At 41.8% G+C, this 24,813-nt stretch overlaps 1 protein-coding gene across 2 annotated transcripts; it reads left to right on the top strand.

The window, feature by feature from the left end:
• Positions 1-22,499, top strand: akap1b (A kinase (PRKA) anchor protein 1b). 2 transcript variants are annotated; one of them, XM_086125362.1, is made up of 11 exons: positions 1-141; positions 10,225-11,756; positions 12,412-12,539; positions 12,960-13,086; positions 13,223-13,350; positions 14,679-14,856; positions 16,195-16,345; positions 18,372-18,439; positions 18,610-18,683; positions 18,764-18,829; positions 19,931-22,499. In XM_086125362.1, exons 2-11 carry the CDS (start codon positions 10,250-10,252, stop codon positions 19,991-19,993), a joined length of 2,490 nt encoding a protein of 829 aa, XP_085981488.1. In that variant the 5' UTR covers positions 1-141; positions 10,225-10,249; the 3' UTR covers positions 19,994-22,499. The 2 variants fall into 2 exon arrangements, 1 of the variants encoding a protein (XP_085981488.1); XR_015102445.1 differs by lacking the exons at positions 18,764-18,829; positions 19,931-22,499 and adding an exon at positions 17,497-17,566 and having other exon boundaries at positions 18,610-18,685.
• The last annotated feature ends 2,314 nt before the right edge of the window (positions 22,500-24,813 follow it).

Here is a 24,813-nt window from a genome sequence, read left to right as displayed (position 1 = left end):
CTGAGGGTATTTTTTTTTCTCAGCCTGCTACTTTGACAACACGTGGGGAAGAAGACTGACTTTATACTGGGACAATTTTTTGAAATCGAGGTTTACATCGCGTTGGTCTCACCGTGGCGACATCAAGGGCCTTAAAAAACCGTAAGTGAAATAGATAATTCACATTGAGACATTTGTGGCTCCAATTAGGTTAGCTTCTAAGTTAACTGCATGTTCACTCCGCGTGGCTAGGTCAGTTCTGCAGGAGTGCGATGCAACAGAAGAGTGTTTTTGTTTGTTGTTTTTTAAAAATACGATCTTCATGTTGATAGTATGCATTCCTGCAGTGGCGTTACTCAGTCTGTGTCATTGAGCAACTTGCGTCATCTTCCAACCTTTATTAAACTTGCATATTGAAGTTAGCCACCGTCCTTCTTGTGATCTACATACCATGGGCATATTCGCCCTCTCTGTTGTTAATTCACGGAATAATAACAGGAGCTAATGTGTGGCAATGAAACATACGTTGCCAATAGCATTTAAAAAACAAACTGCTTTCGTTTTCGGCAGGCCGGTTAGCAAGCTAATGTCAAGGTCTGGGGCCCGTTCGGTCGAGGAGCGCTGTTTGAAATGTCCTCAAGTTAATATTAGGACATTTTATTGTATTTCATAGTGTTACGGTCGAGTGAATAATATAATTGTATTGGGCTAACGCTCGATGAAATTGTGTCCTTGGACACGGAGGTTTTGTGACGGTTTTATGAAACCACGGTTAGAGTTTTTGGGCCGAAAATAAAGCACTTTAGTATTTGTACTTGTTGTACTGACATTGACGCAACGTTATCGTTAATTCGACTTCAGTAATTTGATCGTTTTTTTTTCTCAACATAATTACGACGCTTGGCTATAAACGTAATGTATGTCAAACACTGCGGCCTCCCAACGAGCCATGCTTTATTCCCAGCAGCGTCAGTTAGCATTCGGTCACAGCGATCAGCATCGGATTTTTCTTAAACCCTGGTCACCGTAACATATTTATTGATTTGCACGTAAATTCGTCTACTAAAACGCCAACCAAAATGTTTTGCAACGTTGTGAACATGACTCGTTCGCCGAGTATTTTGACATTCGGGTAAATGGTCTGAACTTTGTAATATCCGTAGTCTGCCTACTTTTTTCAAACAGTTAACGATCGTATTGTTGTGGTATATTTGACATTTCAAACGACTCTCAAGCTCGAATCAGAAGAATAAATGGTTGGAGGTTTCATTCATGGCTTGCCCTTTCTTGTATCCTTTCAAGGGGAAAGACGTCCGTGTCTGTCCGTTTCACGCTCTGGTTGGCTAGCTAACTCCCTTAACTACTTGTTAAAATCCCCCAAATAAATGCTAAGAAGAAACAAAACTCTGGAACTATGCACGACTATTTGTCAGATCAAACGTCAAACTGGTATTGCATACGAAGCCAACGGTATGATAGCAACAGTGACGTTAGAGGTTAGTGTGACTTTCTTCCGTGTGGTTAGCACTAACAGTATCATTGTATTAGCTACAGGGAATTCATTCGGGTTGGAATTTTCTCTCCTTGTTTTGAATGTTAAAAGTAAGCTTCATAATGTAACAGCACCTTAATTGGCATCACTTGAATACAAAACGCACATATTATCAGGTTAAATCCAAAGTGGCAACAGTTCATCACGATTTAATCAAGAAGCTTTATTGCCTCTTCTACAGTAATGTACCAGAGAGAGAATTGAATATTTTGAATGATTGCAAGACAAAACAAACAAAATGTTTTATGTTCAGTAAGAGGCTTTGTTATAGCTGCAGCTGTTGTGAAAGTGCTCTCTAAATATTGTACAAAATGCAAAACAATGCTGTACTTTATGAGCAGCCTCAAGTCGACTTGAAATGCAATGGCTGACACTTGATTTAACTGATTTCAATATGTAATGAGTAGCACAAGTTCCTTAGTTTTAGGTTACACGGTCACTCTTACGGTGCGAGGTTGACATATGACATATGTACAGTTAATAGTGATATTTAATTACAAGACTGACATTCTGGATGTGATCTCTGCAGAATACTGATGTTTGAAGAGGTGGACCTTTTTGTTTCAGTGATCTAAAATGTTTTAAGGTTTCTATTAAGTATGCATAATTGATTCATTACATTTGTAGATGACTTGGGTGGGGGGGGGGGCGGGGATTAACGATAGCTAGATCTATGTAACGGTCACAAGCAAATGCTTGATAAGATTGTTATAATGTCCAATTCAGTTCCCAGAATGATGGTCAATGCAATGCATTTAAATGATGTAGTTAAAAGGACATTCATGTGGGTTTGTGTTCCCAGTAGTTGAGTGTGGCACATTTGACTTATTTGTTTGATTTATGCTACGCTGTTTTTGTCTTATTTATTTGCATAAACTTTGACTTTAGCTTGTGTGGAAATAGTGACATCCAGGTCCATTTCTTGCGCAACTTGCATTACACATCAGAGCCTTGCTTGTAAAAATTAACATTTGCTTTGTTTTGAATGACCGGCCAATACATTTTCAACAAATTTCATGATATGCACTACTCACAAAAGGTTAAGAGATATTTGGCTTTCAGATAAAATTTCAGGACAAGCCTAAAATGCCTTCAAATCATTACAGATTAACTTAATGTGACCATCTCTAAGCTTTTGAGGGCACATGTCCAACTGTTAAATATTTCAGTACTTTTTACAGAAGTTGCTGTCCCCTAACGAGGAGTTTAACGGCAAAATTCACAGCAATTGTTTGATCCTTGAATCGACCAATAAATATCCTTGTTCAATTAGAGCTGGTGTTTAAACAATTGTCCTCATCATGCTGTTCACATTTTCACATCATGAGACCAAGACGTCACCGAACAATGGATCAACAGTACCTTGCCATTGTGATGCTTCAAATAGGACGTTCTCAGTGGTCACTGAGCTTAGTGTCACAAAGTGTCATCAGGAGGTTGCAACAGAGATACCAAGAGACTGGAAAAGTCACAGACAGCTGTAGAACTGGATGCCCTTTGGCCACATCCCATGCTGATGATTATGAACAATGTCTTGAGAAACCAGATGATGAATGCAACTCAACTCGGGCACAGTTCAGCGTTGTGAGAGGCACCCGAGTGTCACATCCGACCTTTTGAATCCTTTTGCATTACTGTGGTCTGCATGCTCAATGACCTGCAAGAGTCCCTGACCACACCACCAGGTATAGTTGTCATCATCTTGCATGGGCCAGAGAACAATTACGTTGGACGAGGGACCAGTGGGCCTCGGTGCTGTTCTCAGCTGAAAGTCGCTTCACGTTGAGTAGAAATGATGGCCGGCAATGATATTGGGGACGTCAAGGAGAGCTTCTATACATTAGCTACTGTTGTCACCAAACATGCTTTTGGTGGTGGCGGTGTTACAGTGTGGGCATGTGCGTCCAGTCCGTACAGAACTGCCCTACAGTTTGACTGGTCCAGTAGCAAGCCACTACTACCAGAATAATGTTATTCATCCAGTGATTGTGCCCTAACATGAGCAACACGGGCCTAATTTCATCTTCATGGATGACAATGCTCCAGCACATTGAGGTTGCATCATCAGGGAAGGGCTGTTGGAGCCTGCTGTACTTAAAATGGAATGGCCTGAACCTTCTACAGACCTGAATCCTCTTGAAAAATTGTAGGATCAGCTGAGTCGCTGTGTAGAGGCTCGAAACTCTACACTCCAGAACCTCAATGACCTGAGGGCTGCCTTTCAAGAAGAGTGGTATGCAATGCCTCAGCAGACAATCAGTTGACTTGCGAACAGCATGAGACGTCATCGTCGAGCTGTAATTGATGCTCAAGGGCACATGACAAGTTACTGAGACAGTGAAACTTAGTGTTGTGGTGTACCCACCATTGTTAACTTTGTTTCAAAAACTGTTTGAGATGAGGAAATCACCAGTGCGTCCTTCTACTCAAATGTCGTACTCTCATGATATATCACTGTAGTGTGAACCTTTTTACATTTTCCTGGATTTCACCTGAAAGCCACATATCCCAAACCATTTGTGAGTAGTGTATATTTAAAAAGATGAAGTTATGGTATAGATTTATGTGTAATAAAAAATGAGACCAGTTTTAACGTTGGACAACTGCTGTAAATGGTTCGAATGCAAAATGTAAAAACAATCGGCAAACATCAGCCATTCCCAGAGGAAATGTTTATTGCTCAAAGATTTGAGAATCTCACATACGTCTCATTTTACTTTCTCTTGCCTCAAATGAGGCACCTGTGACACTGAACACTCACGTTAGCAATGGCAGCATTTGTCTTGGAGAACATCTCGGGATGTACATTCTGGAGATGTCTCTAAAAATGTGTTTGTGATGTTCTCATGCTTGACGGTTCCACATTTGTTACACTTTTTTTTTTCTTCATTATGGAATGTGAAATGGCCCCAAAACCCTCAGATCTCGCGCTTTATGAATGTTATTATCTGTACTTTTTTGGGGGGGGGGGGGATAATATAAAACCAGCAAAAATAAGAGATTGGCACTTTACCGTATTCTGCTGGTCCGTTCTCCTTCCGCGACTTGGTCCTCCTGCCGTCCTCATCCTTCTTTTTAAGCAATTTCATTCGTACGTCTTGTGACATCCCAGCGGATCATTGGTTGACTGGTTAGCACGTCAGTCTCACAGTGCAGAGGTACAAGCGTTCGATTCCGGCTCTGGACCTCCTGTGCGAAGTTTGCATGTTCTCCCTGTGCTTGCGTGGGTTTTTTCCGGGTACTCTGGTTTCCTCCCACATCTCAAAAACATGCATGGCAGGCTGATTGAGCACTGTCAATTGTCCCGAGGTGTGAGTGTGTGCGCGGTTGGTGGTTCGTCTCTGTGCCCTGCAATTGGCTGGCAACTGGTTCAGGGTGTCCCCTGCCTCCTGCCCGAAGACAGCTGGGATAGGCTCCAGCACGCCCCGCGACCCGTGCGAGGATAAGTGAATTGGAAAATGGATGGATGGACATCTCAAACATTTAAATAAAACTTTCCTTCTCCAAAACAACAGAAGTGAAACAATGAGTTCAGTGAGTGTGTGTACATGGAAGTGCACTTTACGTGCATGTTTGTGTGTATGCGCGTTGCCTCCACCCTGCAATTTTCTGTATGTGCATGTGTGTGTCCCCTTCACCCTGCAACTTATGCATATTTCTGTGTGTGATGCAAAATGAAGCACGTGCCCTGATACAAGGGCAGACATGTCTTACACCGCATTCTGGTTTCACTTCACTTGGCTTTGCGAAGGCACCTTCGCTGCGGTGTGGGTTTTGCATGAGGCAGACGATGTTCATGCACACGGTGCCTCTTTACTGGCTGCTCCTTACTTTTGCGTGGAAGATTTTATTCCCCAAAAGCACTCCTCATGGGTTAATTCTTTCTTCTCATCACTACTAGTTCGAATGCACTCTCTACTAACTGCATGCTACTCCACCTGACTCTGCTATTCCACAACTCTGCCCTCATGTCCACTTTGTAGAAATGGGATAATGACCCTCAAGAATGTGTGGATGGGTACAGCTGAGTGCTCCTGCGTCTCACTGACAACCCAGATGTTCACCCGTTCAAGGGTTCCATCAAACATGAAACAAAGGACTGTAAAGTGGCTTGTTTGTTTTTCCAACGGAAAGTCTGGATTTCATCCTGCACAACAGAAGTTCTTAGCAAGAACACCTTGCAAGATGATTGTAGTCAACGGTGTCATTGTGTCCTTCAGGTACAGACTTTGCATTTGTCTCTATTGTTGCCGCTTTGTTCCTTGTTGGGCAAAGTAAAAACGGTGACTATAATTGCCCACAAAATGCAAAAGAAACTGCCTCTTGTAGTGTCCGAGCCAATTCTCCAACTTGGAGTGAAACTGCATAACATTTTTAGAACGTATGTGGGTTGCGCCAGAGTGTAAAGGCAAACTGCACATGGCATTGCCACAGTGGCATCTGCGCGGTCACTACCCGCATGAGTGTAAGCCTTAAGTTTATTTTTTATACAACAAAAATGCATCTGACGTATCGTATTTGACAATGAAGCTAATGTTAGTGCATTCATGATAATCTTATCATTTTGCTATCAGTTTGGTAATTGCACCGGGCAAATCCACTTTTGTACTGGCCAAGGTTCACCAGGCATTCCTCTTAGAAGTGACATACAGATAAACAGCTGCTGAATGTTCTGTCGCCGGTAGCACTTAGGCCAAGGTAGCTAGCTGCTCATAGTGCCTCTTTTCCCTGATAACTTGTCGGGAATCCCATTGTCTGCTTGTAGAAAGTGGGCATGTGTTTACGTAAAAAAAAAAAAAAAATTCGAAAGAGCAAAGCTCCAGCTGGAGAAGGGAGGCCACTCTGAACACGCTGTCACTGGACACGTCCACGCTTACACGCATAGGTGAAAAAATTCTAGAGCAGTCAAGCTCCAGTCAGCCAAAGTGACCTCTCTTTGCGCCTTTCCCAGATATGCTTGACGGTGTCCCGCTGGTTGCTCAAAAAAAGTGGGCGTCTGGTTAATCTGCAGGGATGGTACGGGGCTGGCTCTTCATTCTGTGATGTAGAAAAGTGAGGGCTGTCGTTTTCTTGGATTGGGAGGACCTTGTGCTTAGAGGGCAGAGCAGGAATGCTCCAAGATGGATGGATGAAAACATTTTTGAGTCGTTTTTGGAGAGGAATTAGCATTTTAACACAAAGGTTTTTAAAAAAAAAAAAGGTTGATTTAGCATGATATGGCTCCTTTTTAAAAGCAGTTTAATAATAGCTAAACACCTTCCTTGTGTAAATTCACCAAAATACTAGAAGGATACTAATTAGAATGCTTTTGCTGACATAAAAAATGGATTTTGAACATTTGGTAGCACTTAACAGGAGTGTCCAGTTCATGGAAGAAAATCTATTCCCAAGTGGTCCTTACCATTAAAATAATGGTGTATATAAAAATTTGAGCAGTCAATACTGTATTTTGTCTTTGAAGTGTATACAATTAAATATAGATTGCACATGATTTGCAAATCATTGTATTTTGGTTTTATTTAACACAACCTCCCAATTTTATTGGAATTGGCTTTGTACAACTTGCAATGCTAATCTGAGAATTGCTTATTTTAAAAAAAAAACCTTAATCCTGTGTATGACGGGTCTATATTAGGCGTAGAAAAAAAAAGTAGTACGTTTCCGGTAACCCGACCGACCGAGAATTTCTACGTTGAAAAAAAACTTTACGGTCTGCATTTTTTTCAAACAACCCTCTACATTTTTGTGTAGAGGGTTTACATCGGTGCAAACTTTCGCGATATTCAAGTTGAGCGCGTGCGTCGTTTGCCCTGTCGTCTGTCAACAACATTGAAACATGGCGGCGGCCGCGATCTGCGACGACAGTTTAAACCGCGTTTTCTGTGTTACAGTTGCATGCTCGCACCGTAATGTTAAGAAAATAGCATCCATTGATGTATCGAAAAAAATCGGCGAACTATTTGATGAACACCACAGGCCGAGTAAACACCGAGGACGTCGGCGGAGGCGGCGGCGCGCCCCGCCCCCCCCCCCCCCCCCCCCCCCCCCCGAGTCCGGAGCGGGGAGAAAACTAAATATGTGGCGGCGGAGCGGCGGGTTCAATGTCTTCTTGTTTTATGTTTTATGGTTATTTTGTTTACATTTTTGATGGAAAAAAAACTTTGTCCGGCCTACCGACCCTATGCTGAAATTTCACGTTACCGGAAACACACCATCTTTTTTTGTTTGGCCTTAGGATCATGTCTATAATATAATGGTATGAACTCCAGTTATACAAACGAAGTTATGGTGAAGTTTCATGCGGTGTTCAAAATATATTTAGAGTTGAGGAAAATTGATTTGAAGTGCTCATTCCATTTATTATCATAATTATTCATTTGTATTAATTATTTTTTAAGAAAATTCCACAGAGATGGTGGACATGTCACATTGCTAACAGTGATTCCCAACATCGTTACTGTGGCACCCTATTGTCCGATTATTAGAAGTGCTGTTGGGGATTTCTCATGATGGGGATTTGCTCTGCTGTTGACTTTTTTTTTTTTTGTCAAATCTTTCATTAAAGGGACTTGTGCAACATGGAGTAGGAAAAAGGTTCATATTTGAAGTTTCATCTAGGAAAGCAAAAGCAAAATATGCAACAAAATATGAAAATAAATTAATGTAAAACAACAATATCAGGAAGTTGTAGTAACATGACAGGTTTCTGTCAGAATCCATATCAGGGTTTCCCTGAGAAAATTTGCTCAGACTGGTGGTAGAAAAGCTGACTGGCCACTTGGTTCCCGATAAATCAAATCCCTCTCATTCAAAGTAAAGCACCAAAGATGATGATGATGATAATGCATCAGATGGACTCATAAAGGTGTTAACATTGTACATTAAGGTATGGTAACGTTAGGAGAAAAAAATAGATTAGAAAATTCCAAGGAGGGGCAGCTAAAATAGAATATACTAGTTGGCAAAATAGTAGGGACGTGCAAAAAAATCGATTCACTCAACTATATGCCATGATTCAATAAGTTAAAAATCGATTGTCAGGATTTTTTGGAAAGAAAAGGTGAAGCTACCACTTTCCTGCAGCGCGAAGGCAATATGCTGTGGTGAGTAAGTGGACTTAAGCATTCAGGAGAGTCTCTCAGTATGTCATCCGAATGAGCCAGTGACTGAGCCACGCGAATCTTTCTGAAATAAATGTCAGAGTGACTGACTTTCATCTGGCTGCATTGATTGAAGTATGCGTCTCAATGTATGTATTGTTTGTGGTTTATATTGCTTAGAATGGTTTTAAAATGGTACAAGAAAACATTATTTGAGAAAATACCAGATATTAAATCGCAAATCGTAGTATAATCAATAATAATGATATAAATCGAATCGTCACACAAGTATTGTCACACAAGTCAATATGGCGCCCGAGTAGGCAGCTGTCGGCAAGTGCTCTCATGAGCCTTGCTTTTTTTGTTGTTTTTTGGTTTGTTTTGTCACTTTGTTTGTTGTTCCGTCGTGTGGACTTTTTTCAGCATTTTTTGGCCACGACATTCATCAAGGAGGAAACTTTGTGCTTGGTGAATCTGGAATTTCTCCATTGCGAGACTAATAAAGGGTTTCTTATCTTATTGTGATTTGAATTGAAAGTGGGGGTAAGTGAATCCTCCCACCCCTACAAAATAGCCCGTCAATAGTAAAACACGGACAGTCGTGCAGTCCTAACCACTTTTCCGTCACACGCTTTGTTGTTTGAAGCAGTTTGAGATGAAAAAGGACAGAATCAAAGTGTCCTTTCACCAGAGACATCATGCTCAAAATGTGCACGTTGGCTACAAGCTAAGTTTCAAAGTCAACAAGAAGCTGTCGCATCCATTGACGAAAAAAGAGATTGGTTCACTTCTCCTGTCCCATGGAAATCCATTTCAATTCCAAGCGGCGACTCTCTGTTCCAAATACGCATCGGCGCTCTGCGCCAACGCTCCTCTCTCCTCATCCTCAACTTCAGCAGCCATCCTTCCAGCCGCATCAACGCCGACTGTCCAACAGTGCCGACATCTCCACTGAACAAAACGGGGTTGTGAAAAATGCTGCCCATTACCCATTACAGCAAAAAACGGTTGTTAGTATGAGCAGTAGCAATCACATTGACAGCAGAAATGGCATTGTTTCCCATTTAAAAATTGCCAATTCTCCCCTAATTAATGGCCGTGAATTGGCCAATTCTCATGTCGATTTATTCCTGCAAACTCAGATTGAATTTAATATAATTCAGCGTGGAGGAAGGGAATAGCCCCCCAAACTGTCGGTTCACCAGGGTCATATTTCTGTCAGTTTATGAAATGGGTGTCCGTCTGTAGGTATTTGACCCGGTTAGGGACGATTACTGGTATGGACGAAAACCCACTTCCGTCCTTGCTTAGCCTGTCACTTTTTTCCCCCCAAAAAATCTTCTTGTCCTCCGTTCTCCGCCCCAAAGTGGGTGTCCGTACCATGGACAGAATGCCAATCTGACTATTTCTGCGGTTGTTCTGGATGTTGATCTTTCATACTCCCACTCCACTGTATTATATTAAATCTTGTTCAACAAATATGGATTAAGACTATAATTGTTTAGGTGCGACTTGCATTTAAAATGTGGACTCATTGTTAATTAGATGTCACATCGCAAATGAGATAAATCTGTTCTTCTTCCCCCCGTTCAGGTGTAGCTGCTAGTGTCCTGAGGAGATGGCTCTAAGGTTTCGTTCGATTGTGCCCTACACACTACCTGGAGTCCTTGCACTGATCGGCTGGTGGTGGTACACTTCCCGTAAGAAAGAGCGCCTCATCAGCCATGACGACCCAGATGAAGGTCCAACTAATGGAACCCTGAGATTGTCTCGAGCAGTGGCTCGCAATGGCATGGTTGAGAAGGACACTGTATCTACTGCAAATAACACAGAACACCACCTGACCTGCAGACATCCAAAGGACACTAGAAAAGACGAGGAGGAGGAGCAGGAGGAATATATCTCCCCAAATCATGTTGCTGATACAGACACAGCATCTATAATGGGACAGACTCATCGAGAGGAAGCTGTTGAGACATGTGGGATGAAACTGGAACTCGATAAACCCACAGTCTCAACTCTGTCCTCACATGACCAGGACAAGAGTCTCAATGTGTCACTAAAAGATCATAGAGACCTGAAAAAAAGCTCAGTACCCTCCTGTGTTTCGGAGGCAGACATCGATCTAAATAGAAAACCAAGGTCTGCTTCAGATATTAAAGAGATTATCTTGCCCAGCCAGTCCACCAGAATTACCCACTCAACCACTGTGTCGGTGTGCCTTGCTGATGCAGAGCGGCCTGAGCCAGAAGGGGAAGTTGCGAAGAACCACAGCACGATGACGACACAGGATGATGGTTGTGCAGTCATACCTGTTAAAGTGCAGAGTGTAGTGTCATCACAGTTTGAGTCTCGCGATATACCCATTTCACTGCAAGATTTTAATCAACACATTCTAACCAGCACACCCAACTCTCTGGTCCTGACTTCCAAAGCCCAGTCTGCATCATTAGCATTACAGGAACTCCAGGTTCACGGCGGTCATGAGGAGGAGCAAGATCTGGAAGCACTGGCAGCTGGACTCATAACTGAGGTCATCTCAGCAGCCACCCAGCAGGTCTTTGGTGGCCCCAGCTGTCCACTTTCTGACAGAGGCCAACAGTGTCACCATCCTGAATTGTCAAACCACCAAAAAACAGGCTGTGATGAAACCCAAAACAAAGACCACGGGATGCCCAATGGGTCTTTTACCGCCTCCGTATGGGAGACTCTCAAGGTTAATGAATCAGCGCAGATAAACACTAAACAAAAGGACCCCATGCCAAAACTGTCTCACCAAGTAGCAGATGGTACACCTCGACTAAACAAAAAACAGAAAGCCGATGAATCTGTGACACAGACTGAGGACTCTGCTTGCAGCACCTGCCACTCTGAGGATGGCATCAGCAATGAGAATCACCCACATAGTCTGACTGACAGCCAAATTAATGTCTCTCAGATGACAGACTTGTCAGAAAAAGAAGCAACACAGCCCCAATCACTACTTGAGACACCCATGGAGGAAATTATTTTTTCTTTGACGGAAGAAAACTCGGTGGATGCTGTTTGTGGTGTTAAGCTGCTCGATGGCATGGACCTAAGGAGCGGACCTCAGGGGTGTGAAGTGGAGACCGACCAGTCTGGGGGTGAGTTAAGCATTTGCATCACTTTCAATTGAAGTGAAATATGCGATGCAACCTCTAAAGCAGTGGTTCTTAACCTTGTTAGAGGTGCCAAACCCAACCAGTTCATGTGCACATTCACTGAACCCTTCTTAAGTGAAAAATATATATTTTTAATTTATTATTGTTTTTTTTTACAAATTCAAGACTGTAAAAAAACCCCACATTTATTAAAAACTGAAAAAAGTAAATGAACGTTGAGAGGAGCCAGATGAGGTGGCTTGGGCATCTGATTAGAATGCCTCTGGGACACCTCCCAGGTGAGGTGTTCCTGGCATGCCCCACTGGTAGGAGACCCCGGGGATGACCCAGGACACGCTGGAGAGCCTGTTTCCCAGCTGGCCTGGGAACGCCTAGGGATCCCGGGGAAGAGCTGGAAGAAGTGGCAGGGGAGAGGGAAGTCTGGGCTTCCATGCCAAAGCTGTTGCCCCGTGACCCAACCCCGGATAAGTGGTTTAAAAAAAAAAACGCACATACAATTCTGTGGACTGGTACCTGGTACGTATTTATTCCTCCACGCAGGGCCATTTTGATGCCCTAAGCATAAATGCTTTGTGGTGCCCCACACACCCCCTGAACCACCTCTGACGAGTGTAATTGTCTGTTTGTAATTGTCTAGGCTCTGATGTGAACAGTATGGACTCTGTGGACAGTGGCTGCACCATGGGCGGCGGTAGAGAAAGTCACAGTAACCATGCTTCCTCTTCAAGCGCTGAGCTTGTCATCTGGGAGATTGAAGTGCCAAAGGTGAAGGATTCCAAGTCTTAACCGTCTGCATTACTCTCGTGTCAATTTTAACACATTTTAGTGCATAATCAGTTCAAGAGCTTGCCAGCTTGTCAACAAATATTCCTTTAAAAATAAGGGCACACTCACAGCAAATATGTGCTGTGCTTGGAACCGCTGACACTTTAAGGGATTCGTATGTTTTGATTTAGTAGCAGTTGATAACTTGACATGCGCATATGCAGAATTTTTCCATGTTGTCACTTGTGATAACAGTTTAACTGCAAGCGTTTGTGTCAAGGGTTTTTTTTTTGTTTGAGAGGCAAATTTTAATTTCACGTATGATTTTTGCATGTGATAATGGCTCTCTCTCTCTCTCTTTATAAATAATTGAAGTCGACTTACAGCATTCGTTAAAATGTGAATGTCTTTCTGTTTCAGCTTCTTGTCGGGCGATTAATTGGGAAGCAAGGAAGATATGTGAGTTTTCTGAAGCAGACCTCTGGTGCGAAGATTTACATCTCAACTCTGCCTTACACACAGGAGTTCCAAATTTGTCACATAGAGGGTGAGTTCTCGTGGACTCTGATTTTCTGAAGAATCTTGTTTTAAAAAGGGAGCTCACTTTTGAAAAAATGTGTCTCACAAGTGCTTTAAAAAAAGATACAAATTGATGTTGAACCTCATGTTTGACGTCTTCCCAGGTATGCAACAGCAAGTTGACAAAGCCCTGTCTCTAATTGGGAAGAAGTTTAAAGACATGGATTTGACCAACCTTTATGCACCTCCACCACCTCCCCTCACATTGCCATCACTCCCCATGACGTCATGGGTAAGGTTGACTCTTTGCCTTCTAGAGACAGTACCTTATATTGGATTTTCTCCTGCATAGTCTCAGTGGACATGAATGTCATGGTGAGGTGAAGAATTTTATGTCCATTTTAAAAGGAAATTGAACATTTGAATATGACCCTCCAGAGTCAAACAGTTATCATCATAAAATCTACAGTGTACCTATGGTTGTCAGAAGGAAAAATGTACAGTGTTGTAGGGGTGTTCACACGGCAACTTTTACTCGGGTATAGCACCGGGGCTATCCCCGTAGAGCAGGCATGTCCAGCTCCGGGCCTGGAGGGCCGCTGTACTGCCTGTTTTCCAGCTCTCCCGGCTGCAACACACCTGATGCAGATGATCAGCTCATCAGCCAGCTCTGAAGCAGCATTGGAACGTTCCTGATTATTTGAATCGGGTGTGTTGCTCTTGGGAGAGCTGGAAAACAGACAGGACAGCGGCCCTTGAGGACCGACTTTGGGGGCCCCTGCCGTAGAGTGTTCACACGTACAACGTTATACCGGTGTAGCGTCTGGACATAGCTTAAACCGGAGCAAATTTGAACCCTGCTCACGAGGTGTTTTAAAAATTTACTCCGGAGTAAATGCTAGTTTGCGAGGCAGCACCGATATAAAATGGGACGTGTGAACGCTACAGGGGTCGACTCGCTACGCATGAGAAGAGTTGATTACATACAGGTATTGAATGCGTTGCTTTCTTGCTCTGTTGTACTTCAGTCATCTTTCCTTTCACTCTTCTCTCATCCTTTCACGGTAGACCACAGTGTTGATTTGTTCGGAGAAGTATAAACCATGGTCGATATGTCACAAACAAGGCAGGGAAAAGGAAGTACATTTTACGCATGCGCATTTTTTATTTCCGTATTATTACGTATTACACGGCCGCAGAAACTTCCGTGTGAGCGCAAGTGGGGCTGCGCCGGGGTTAACGCGCTTCTCTTTAGTAAGCAGCTTTTTACGTGTGAACGCTCCACAAAATTTACACCGGTGTAAGATATGTTGCAACAAAATACGTCGGTGCAGCGCCGATGCAAATGTGTGCCGTGTGAACACCCCTGTTGTTGAATTTGCTGCTTCCATAATCGTATTTCAACTGACCTTGACACTTAATCTTAGAATACACCTGGTGTAATAATAATTTACTATATTGCAGATCCAGATTTCAATTCTTGTTAAAACTGCAAAACTTAAATCCATGGCCAGCTGCAAAGGCTGCAGCCACCAAGTTTTTGCCCTAGGCAGATGTCTGCACTTCTCTGAGCTCTCTAAATTTGATTTTGCATTTAATACTTTGTCGTTTGTCATTTAGCTTCTCCTGCCCAGTGGTGTGACAGTTGAAGTGATTGTGGTGAATATTGTATCTGCCGGACACGTCTTTGTCCAGCAGCACACCCATCCTACTTACCATGCCCTAAGAAGCCTTGACCAGCAGATGTTCTTGTGCTACTCCCAGCCAGGCACACCCACCCTTCCTTCCCCAGCAGAAGGTAACCATACTTTCAAGTATGTGGCTTGTCCACAGTCTCTTACCGGCCTCACAGTCTGAATGAAGTCAAAATAAAACGTAGAATTTGTGGTACTTTTGTTTTGAAATTTTATTTGATGTGCACAATTGTGGGCAGGACAAACAAGAGCAACTTATTTGGTGTTGCCGGTTTCGCGACATTTTCGCAACTGTATATTTAGCAACTTTTCCAACCTATTTGGTGAGTTTTTTCAAAAAAGCCATTAGCAACAACATACTGTATTTTCACAACTATCAGGTACACTTAAGTCTTAAATTTTCTCCAAAATGGGTGAAGCGCCTTATAATTCCAAAATCTGTGAATGTTGCTGTGTGACATCGATTAGCGCTCCGCTTGACTATCTGATGTTATGCAGACACGTTGTTTATGTGGAGGAAACCTTTGTTGACATTTTATTGTCTCTGTTGCGTGCTTGACATACCGGTAAATCTCTGGCACTGACCGGAGATGACATGCAAGAGCAAAATACGATTACACTGAATGAAATGTCCCTTGTAGGGCGATTTGGTTTGAAGCAGGTCACACTGACAAGCATTCAACAGAACAGTCACATACACCCAGAACAACCATAGTACTACTAATAATGTGTTAAGTTTGGTACAAATTACATTCAAACCTGAATAAAAAAATGGGCATTGGGAATTTACTGTACAGTATACATTTTATGAATTATATCGATTCAATTGATCAATAACTTATGAAAATGATCTGTCTGTGTGGCCAGGATCCATGTAGCTAGATCGTGGGGCAGATACATCGATTAAATACATGCATCTTTACACCCCTAGTAAATGTGCTTTCACTTGTACAGTCTAGCACTTTCCTCTCTCGAAGGCACTCAAAGCACTTCAACACTGATTCCTCATTTACGTTCTGATGACATGGCATCAGAAGCAACAGTGGTTCGCTATCTCGCTCCAGGACACTTTGACATCGTCAAAAGGGCCGGTAATCCAATCCACAACTTCTGGGTTGGACGACAACCACTCTTACTCATGAGCCAGGCATGTTCAGCACCGGTCCTCGAGGGCCGCTACCCGCTAGCATGTTTTGTCTTCCGACTCCAACACACCTGATTCAAATGATCAGCTCATCAGCAATCTTTCAAAAAGCCTGATAAACAATTCTGATCACTTGAATCAGGTGTGTTGAAGTAGGGAGACATACAGGTATAAAACATGCTATTGGGTAGCGGCCCTCGAGGACCGGGTTTGGACACGCCCTGACCTGAGCCATGCTTCTCACAATGTATGTGCTTTTGCATATTTAATACATGGTCTTTCTGTCTTCACCTTTTAGTTGGTGTGATATGTGCTGCTCCGGCAGTGGAAGGAGCATGGTGGAGAGCTCAAGTCATCACCTTCTATAAAGAATCAAATGAAGTGGAAATAAGATATGTTGATTATGGCGGCTATGACAGAGTCAAGATTGACTCATTACGGCAAATAAGGTATGGCTATATAGAAGAAGTATCCTTTCAGGTCTCATTTCAACAGAGCACTTTATTTTTAGGTGTAGCTTCTTAAATAAACCTTGAGCCATGCAGCAAAGCAGTTCAGTCCCTCCACAGAAGCTAAAGATGGCTAGCGACACATCCAGTCTCGAGCCATAAAGTGTCTTCAGTCACATTATGAGAGCTTGAAAGTGATTGTGTCAGTGAGGCTTCATGGACTAAATAAAGCCCTTTCGCTTCCTAACATGCTGTCTCACTGCATGACTATATTTTTACAATCTCCATGGATACTGCTAGTCGGATAATGACAACTGCTAACAATCTTATTATGCAACATGGCTTGAGACTTCTGGCAAGCTAGATGTCACTTCCGCTAATGCTGTGTGATTACGGGGGAAAAATGTACCGGTACTTGCCAATTGGGGTACTTTTATATCCCACTAACCCGTTACATCCCAATGTAATATTTTTCCCTTAATATTACATGAAATGAATATAAATTTTATCTCTTTTCTCCATTTATGTACAGTATGAAACAAATATTTAATGTAGAAAGCACAAAATATTAATGAAAATAAACACAAATATCCAGTGGCCAGATAAATACTGGGGGGGGGGGGACTGAATTCGTGAAGCAATCACTTTGAATCCATCCACCCATCCATTTTCTGATCCACTTATCCTCACAAGGGTGTCTTCGGGCAGTAGGCAGGGGACACCCTGAACTGGTTGCCAGCCAATCACAGGACACATCTAAACATACAACCATCTGTGCTCACACTCACACTTTGGGACAATTAGGAGTGCTCGATCAGCCTGCCATGCATGTTTTTGGAATGTGGGAGGAAACCGGAATTACCAGAAAAAACCCACGCAGGCACGGGGAGAACATGCAAACTCCACACAGGATGACCGGAGCCAAAATCGAACCTTGCACCTCTGCACTGAGTCCGGCACGCTAACCAGTCGACCACCAGGCCAATTTGAATTGCCTTGTATAAAAATTAATCACGGGGATTGTGTACCCTGTGTTTTGGCAAATACAAGACTAGACACAAAGATGGGAACACCAAATATTTATCACGCTTTACCAAATTGCACTTTACAAAGTGCACTTTAACTTGCTACTTTTTTTTCATTTGGCACAGGCAGGCGAATAGTGGCGCATACATGTTGCTGGATGCATCCGTGATAGGCTTGACGTAGAACCACAGGAAGGTACAAAATTTAAGTTAAAATACCAGAAACGGCAAACAATGGAGCGTCCGCGTCTTAAGAGTAATCGAAGGTTCCACTGTTGGAATCCCGCACTGTGAGAGTCATGTCGTTTCCCTACACCAGAATGTAAATGTGCGAGTACATGAATATCCATTGTGGGTGCTTTTAGTGTGAGACAAAAAACTACCATAGAACTATTATTATTATTATTGTTATAGCAGATTTAATATCTTAACAGGCGTGTACTGTCAAAATACCATAAGTTATCCAACTGTCATGTACTGTCATCCGAAATACAGTAGAATACTGTTAAACGGAATACGAGGTGTAAAATTAGCGCATCACTCGATTTTTATCCTATGGTAGTAATATGTTGTAATCCAAAATACAGTACTATACTGTTAAAAGAAATTACAGTAGGTGCATTGTACAATAACAGTACATTATTAGTGTCGCTTGCTCTTAGTAATTTACTGTTATTTTACAGAGAATTTTTCTACAGTGTAGTATTACATAGTTTCAAAACATGGAGACATAGGCCTTAATTTGGAATTGGGTTGCTTGGACATGGAGTGATGACCTTCTAATCCATAACTTTTACTCGTACCCTTTATTCCTGTACAGTATTGTTATTGGACTGTATTGGGAAGCTTGTAAATTAATGTCCCACCTACAGCTCCTCCAGACATCGTACAGTAAAGGGGCTGCAACATTATAGCAAGAACTTTTCTAGTTGCCGTAATGCCTACAGACATTTACGTTGACTGTGACAATGTTCAACAGCTTGGTGCCCTTTTCTTTTTAGGTCTGATTTCGTAACATTACCGTTTCAAGGGGCTGAAGTATTGCTTGACAACGTCGCTCCCCTCCCAGGTACACGGAGTTGACGCAAAACCTTATGACACTGAAAACTTCATAGATGAAACGCTTATCATGGAATGGTCGAGGTTACTTTTCATGGCTGTCTTGGAATAGTTTATTCTGTATTTAGAACCGATGGTATTAGTTTAGTTCCTAATGTCTGTGTTGTCCGAATGTATCAGGAGAGGACCGTTTTTCATCAGAGGCCACATCAGTGTTAGAAGAGATGACAAGAGGAGTTGCGTTGCTTGCCCAAGTAAGCTTTTGTCAGTCAACTCTCCGGGACTGTTGGTTGACTGTCACTAACGGGCAACATGGTTGTCTTGTGTTTTATAGGTCTCGAATTATGATACCAATACAGGCCTCCCACTGGTTCATCTGTGGAACATGGTGGGAGAAGAGGTAAGACATCACATGATTGTTTTGTTACCTAATTACCGTATATTTCCAGTACGGCCACCACCTTTGACTATTTTTAGGATCAATTATTGTATTATTCACTTGAATAATTATCTATTTTTGCATTCAAATGTTTGGCAGAAATATTTTTTTCCCGATTACTGTTTATTCACCAATTATTGTTTGGTATTTTTTAATGCCTAAACAACCAACCAACCAATTTAACAATGACAAAATGCTTTTTGGGGGAGATGGGGTAGTGCATCATGTAGAGCAGAGGTGGGCAAACTACGGCTCGCGGGCCGGATCCGGCCTGTTGGTCTTTTTAATCTGGCCCGCCGAAGGTTGGTACACAATTAAGGTTCGATGTGAATGATTGCATTCATTTCATTTGGACTTGTAATGACAGACATTTCAACGCCAGGCGGCGCATTGATTTGTAGTTGCAGAGCACGGAGGGGAGGGGGGAGACGGAGGGAAAGAGATCTTCTCTACCACCTACGGATCTCTGTATCGCTCTACTTCTATTGTTCTGATCACAACCCATCTGCAGCAATGCACTGGCTAAAATAGGTTATCAACAACACCGTTCTCATTAAAAAAAAGTATATTAATATAGTGCTTTCATGCTTTTGTTCTGTTGATGTTTGATATGGACTGTCAACAAATGCAGTTTATTTAATTTTTTTTAATGTACCATAGCTCGTGCTGACTCGGCCCTTCTGTCAAATTTTAAAAGTCGATGCGGCCCCCACCCCTGATGTAGAGGCTGAGTGATGGAAGGCTGGTGTTAACCCAAGGGGGACCCCCCCCGCCCCCCCAAGAAAAAAACTGTGTGAAAAAATTTGTTTAGGCAATACAAACAAAAGTTTTCTTCTGGCCCCCCACTAATACTTAAACTCCTTTGACATCTTGACCATAAGGCTCCAGGCATAATGTCAAAGTAGACATGACACCTTGGAATAACATTACTTTACAAAGAGCAGTTTGTGTGACTAAATTCAGTTTTATGATTTATTATCATTCACTTATGTATCGTGTTTATTTTCCTCACATGCTTTCCAAGCAATAATTCTAACCAAACTAATTTGTCTCTTCTTTCAGGTTATTTCAATAAACCGCACGCTGGCAGAGAGGGGCTTTGGTGTATGGGTGGATGGATTCTGAGTCATCACCAGTTAGACACATCACTGGATGATTGATTTTTGTTTGATTTTGTTTTGTTTGTTTGTTTGTTTTTTTGCTTTCCTGTTGTTCTTTTCCTTTAAAAAGACATTAAAATATTTTTCAGGCATAGTCTTCGAGAACAGCACTGTTTCAAAATAAGACAAACCTTTTCCTGGTTCTCGTGCGGAACAGAGATCCCCAAATGAAAGGAAGAGAAAACTTGTACATGAAAAAAAAAGGGTCTTTTGTAATTTAAATAAAGATTTAACCAATATATTTTTTCTCCCCCAACCTGAACTTTTGCACTGGGCTTTTGGACATTGTCTTTCAGTCATTGCGCAGTGTGATGAGACATGTCAGACTGTGTAGACACTTATCAACAGTAAATACCAAATCAGTGACAGCTGTAGGTCAGTAAATTTCAAAGTGTTTTGCATAAATGTTATTTGTCTGGTCTAATTGTAAGGCTAGTAATGTTCACGTTGCAAAGTGCAAGGCTGAGTCGATAGTGAGCACTAAAAGCATAAAACGGTCACCTGGCCGGCTGGGCAACAACTGTCACTAACAACCGACACTAACATTATTCTGACAACTTGTTTATGATCACAAAAAAAGCTGTTCTCTATGGATTTGAACTCCAGGCTCTCTGCAGACTATCATAGGCTTTTTGACTGAAATAATGCTTAGCCATACCTTCTAAATTTTGTCACAGCACCACCAAAACCAAGTATATTATTTTTTTAAAAAAAGAGTTGAGTTAATGTTTCTAAATATTTTTTCGTGAGAGCATTGAGGTTCTCAAGATGGCAAAACAAATGTATAAAAGGACCTAAAGGAAACATAGGTCTGAGACATACACTACTTATTGATGTTGTCTGGTTCATTAACATCACTTTGGAAATTGAGTAAAGCACCATTTAAATATAGTAGCAGATTGGAAAACTACATGACTCTCATGCAGTGTGGCTTACTATAAAGTTATAGATAAGTCATACAAGTATATATGGGCTACACTACTATTTATAAATGACTTTCTGTGACCTGTATTATCTGAATGCAAGATTTAAACATTTATTCTCTGTGGTTGATTGATGGGGGTGGGGGGGGGGGGGGGGGTTAATTGGATAAAAACAAGGTTTCCACACTCCTGGCCAAGGGTCCCGAGAAATATGTCGAGTCCATTTTTGTGTGTGTAAATTCATACAGAAAATTTTGTATTTAAACAGGGCTCCATGCACACTGTAAATGTGTACCTAAAACAGACTTCACCCCCCTCCCCTTTTTTTTCTGAGGCACATAATGAGAAGATGAAGGTAGAAGACACAATGCCTATGTAATGAGTCTGCAAAACCAAGGTGGTGAATCTCTGTACTTGCAGATAACTTCTGGCATGTTTGCGTGTAAACTTGGCAAAAAAAAAAATCTACAGGAACCTGTCCTCTTGTATCTGTATCCCCCATTATGTAGTAAATACTGTAGATCAGTGGTCCCCAACCTTTTTCGCGCGACAGAACCGGTTCAAACAAATATGTGGGTTTTTGCGGTCCGGCATCATTCGGGTAGGGGGGGGTGGTTGTTTGTGCATGATGAAACAATGACCGTTGATTGCAGCTTTGACCCGATGGGGGATGCGCAGCCATTTGGTAGCTGGTACATAGGCAATCTGTGCAAACTTCTCATGCAGTATCATTCTTTCCACATCATCACTTGGGTGCTCTTCGTTGAAATGATTCAACAGGCTTGTTGTTGCTTGCTTTTGAGGACTGACTTGCACAATGGCTTCATTTACTTTTCATCTCTCCATTTCCGTAGAGAAGGAAAAGCTGGACTCTGATTGGCTGCTCTCACGCACATTTCTGCCACGTCTGATGCTCACAGCTGGTCACCGGAATACATGTCAAATTCTGGTCCTTGAGGGCCACTATCCAGCCTGTTTTTTATGTAGCCTTGTTCCAACGCATCTCATTCAAATGATCATCAATCAGCTCATCAGCAAGATCTGCATGAACCTGAGAACCGATCATTTGAATCAGGCGTGGTGGGGGAGGGAAAGATCTAAAACATGCAGGATATCCCCCATGTGTCTTTCTGTGCGGCCAACGGAGCGGTGATTGGGGACCACTGCTGAAGATGGCTTCTCTTGTAATGCAAATTAGTTTCCAAAACACCTAAATAGTTACTTTGGTTCTATGTAAATAAGATGAAACTGTATTTTCTATAATGCCGACCCGAGTGGAATTCAAAGGGAATAACAGGTATTTATTGCTCTTGTTTGGTGTGTTCTGTTTGATCTTGCCTCTCAACCTTTCACTCACCCATATTTTTTTTTAAGTTGTGGGACTTTTTTTGTTTGTTTATGAATAGCTAGACAAGTCAATATTGGGATATTTGAAAATACTGTGCCCCAAAGTTTTTAAATGTACAGATGAAGTTTTTTGCTAGGCTCATCTTCACTTGGATTGTACAGATGGATTAGGAAAAAACAATAAAGGGTGTTTAAAGTGTATATATGCATTTGTTTTCAAGGCTTTTCTTTTCATTATTGGTGGAGCAATTCTCAAGTGTGACAATCCTAAAAGCAAGAGAAGTGTAATGTGTAGCTACATTCATGCCCAAAAATATTTGGACATTGACACAATTTTCAGCATTCCAGCTCTGTACAAGACAACAATGGATTTGAAATTAAACAATGTGTGCTTGAAATGAAGACTATTGTATCCAAATCAGGTGAACGGTGTGGAAATTACTGCACGTTTTATGTGTGCCGCTACCTTAATAAGGGACCAAAATTAATTGGGACAATTGGCTACTTGGCTGTTCCATGGCCAGGCAGGGATCATTCCCTGACATCATTTCCCTTAACAGAAGATAAAAGGCTTAGAGTTAATTTCAAGTGTGGTATATTAATTTGGAATCTGGTGAGATCATCTCTTAATATGAAGTGCAAAGGTATGTCACTGTCAATAAAGCAAGCAGGGATGGTAATTTTCCGCGGATACGCGGAAATCCGCCGTTTTATTTCTTAAATTGATCATTTTTGTGAATCGTCTAAATCCGTTGAGAAAATTTTAGGGGGGGTCAGGTACCTTATCGTCGAGTTTTCACGAGCTCTCCCGATCAGTCTTTCCATCTTCCGATTGTAAACAGCCCTGCGATTGGACGTGTATGATGTCTTACGTGTTGTGATTGGTCGCCTCGTCCAGGCCACGCCCCTTTCCGCTTTTTTCCATCACTAGCCATTGCCATCCCTGGGCAAGATACATATACATGAAAAATCAAAACAAACCCATCGGAGAGATGGCAAAAAACATTCAGTCTGGCAAAATCAACTGTTTGGAACATTCTGAAAAAGAACGCACCGGTGAGATCACCAGCGCCAAAAACCTGGAAGACCTTGGAAAACTAGTGTGGATGACAGACGCATCCTTTCCCTCATCAAGAAAAACCCCGTCACTACAATTGAGCAGATCAAGAGCACTCCAGGAGGCGAGTATATCAATGTCAAAATTAAAAAATTAAGAAAAAAAAACTTAAACAGAGGAAATACAAAGGGTTTATCATCACAAGGTGTAAACAAACCGTTGGTGAGCCTCAAAAACAAGGTGAGATTCGAGTTTGCCTAGAAACATAAAACAGCCTGTACAGTTCCAGAACATCTTGGGGACAGATGAGACAAAAGATCGACTTGTACCAGAACGATAGAAAGAAAAGGATGGAGAAGGGAAGGAACTGCTCAAGATCCAAATCATACCACCTCATCAGTGAAGCATGGTGGTGGTGTTGTCGTGGCGTTGGCATGTGGCTGCTCGTTGAACTGGATCTCTTTAACAATGATTTGGTTTGATGACAAAAGCAGTAGAGTTAAATCTGAAGTGGTTGCCACTCATATTTAGCCAAATGCTTCAAAATTCATGGGGCGACACTTCACAATGTAGATTGACAATAACCCGAAGCTTGCTGCAAAAGAAACACAGTTTTTAAAGGGGATGTCGACCCCAAAATTTTCTTGACAATAAGTTAATTGCAGGCCAACTGGTCTAAATACGGCATTCTGATTAATATTGTGTTTGTGGCATATGAATTAAGCAACAGTAAGCCTTTTAAAATATTGTTTTAGGCTGTTCCTTTAACTGTATAACTGGTCTGGTTGCAGGATAAACAAAATAGATTTTTAAATGTTTTAGTAAGGCGTTAAAGGTAAAATTTGCAGACTTCAGAGGCCTTTTATTCTGAAATTACGAGAGGGGGGCGGGACGAGTGTGGCCTGGAACTGGTTTGGTTGTCGGATAACGAAAATTGACTTTTAATGTTTAAAAAAAAATCTGTAGTTAAGGTCAGATTTGCAGATTTCAGAATGCTTTTAAAATACAACATCAAATCTCAGTGAAAGTATTTTGGTTGGATACCTGGGGTGGCTCACGGTGCCCTTGAACTGGTTGAGGAACAAAGAAAATTACATTTTTAATTATTCTTTTAAAGATAAAATTTGCAGATGTCAGAGGACTTTCGTTTTAAAATGCTGAGTCAGATCTTAATATTAGTACGTTGGTTGGATACCTGGGGTGGCCTACTGGGCCCTAGAACTGGTCTGACAGCAGGATAACAAAAACATATTTTTAAGGTTTTTTCTTTTATCAGATATATTTTCAGTCACTGATGCAAAGTTAACATTAACTTCTCTTTCTATCAATTTCAGAACGTTTCTTGGTGCAATCCTGATACAGTTCGTTTTCTCTGGAGGTGAACTGGTTGCGTGGCCCCAGTGGAGTTATTTAATCACATTATTTTAAATCCAAACCATTTATCGGTATGTGAATGTA

This window comes from Hippocampus guttulatus, chromosome 12, assembly GCF_054856545.1.
Source record: "Hippocampus guttulatus isolate MCC_2025c chromosome 12, RoL_Hgut_1.0, whole genome shotgun sequence".
NCBI classification, from domain to species: Eukaryota; Metazoa; Chordata; class Actinopteri; order Syngnathiformes; family Syngnathidae; genus Hippocampus; species Hippocampus guttulatus.
Note: the sequence above shows the minus strand (reverse complement) of the source record. Positions and strands in the feature narration are given on the sequence as shown.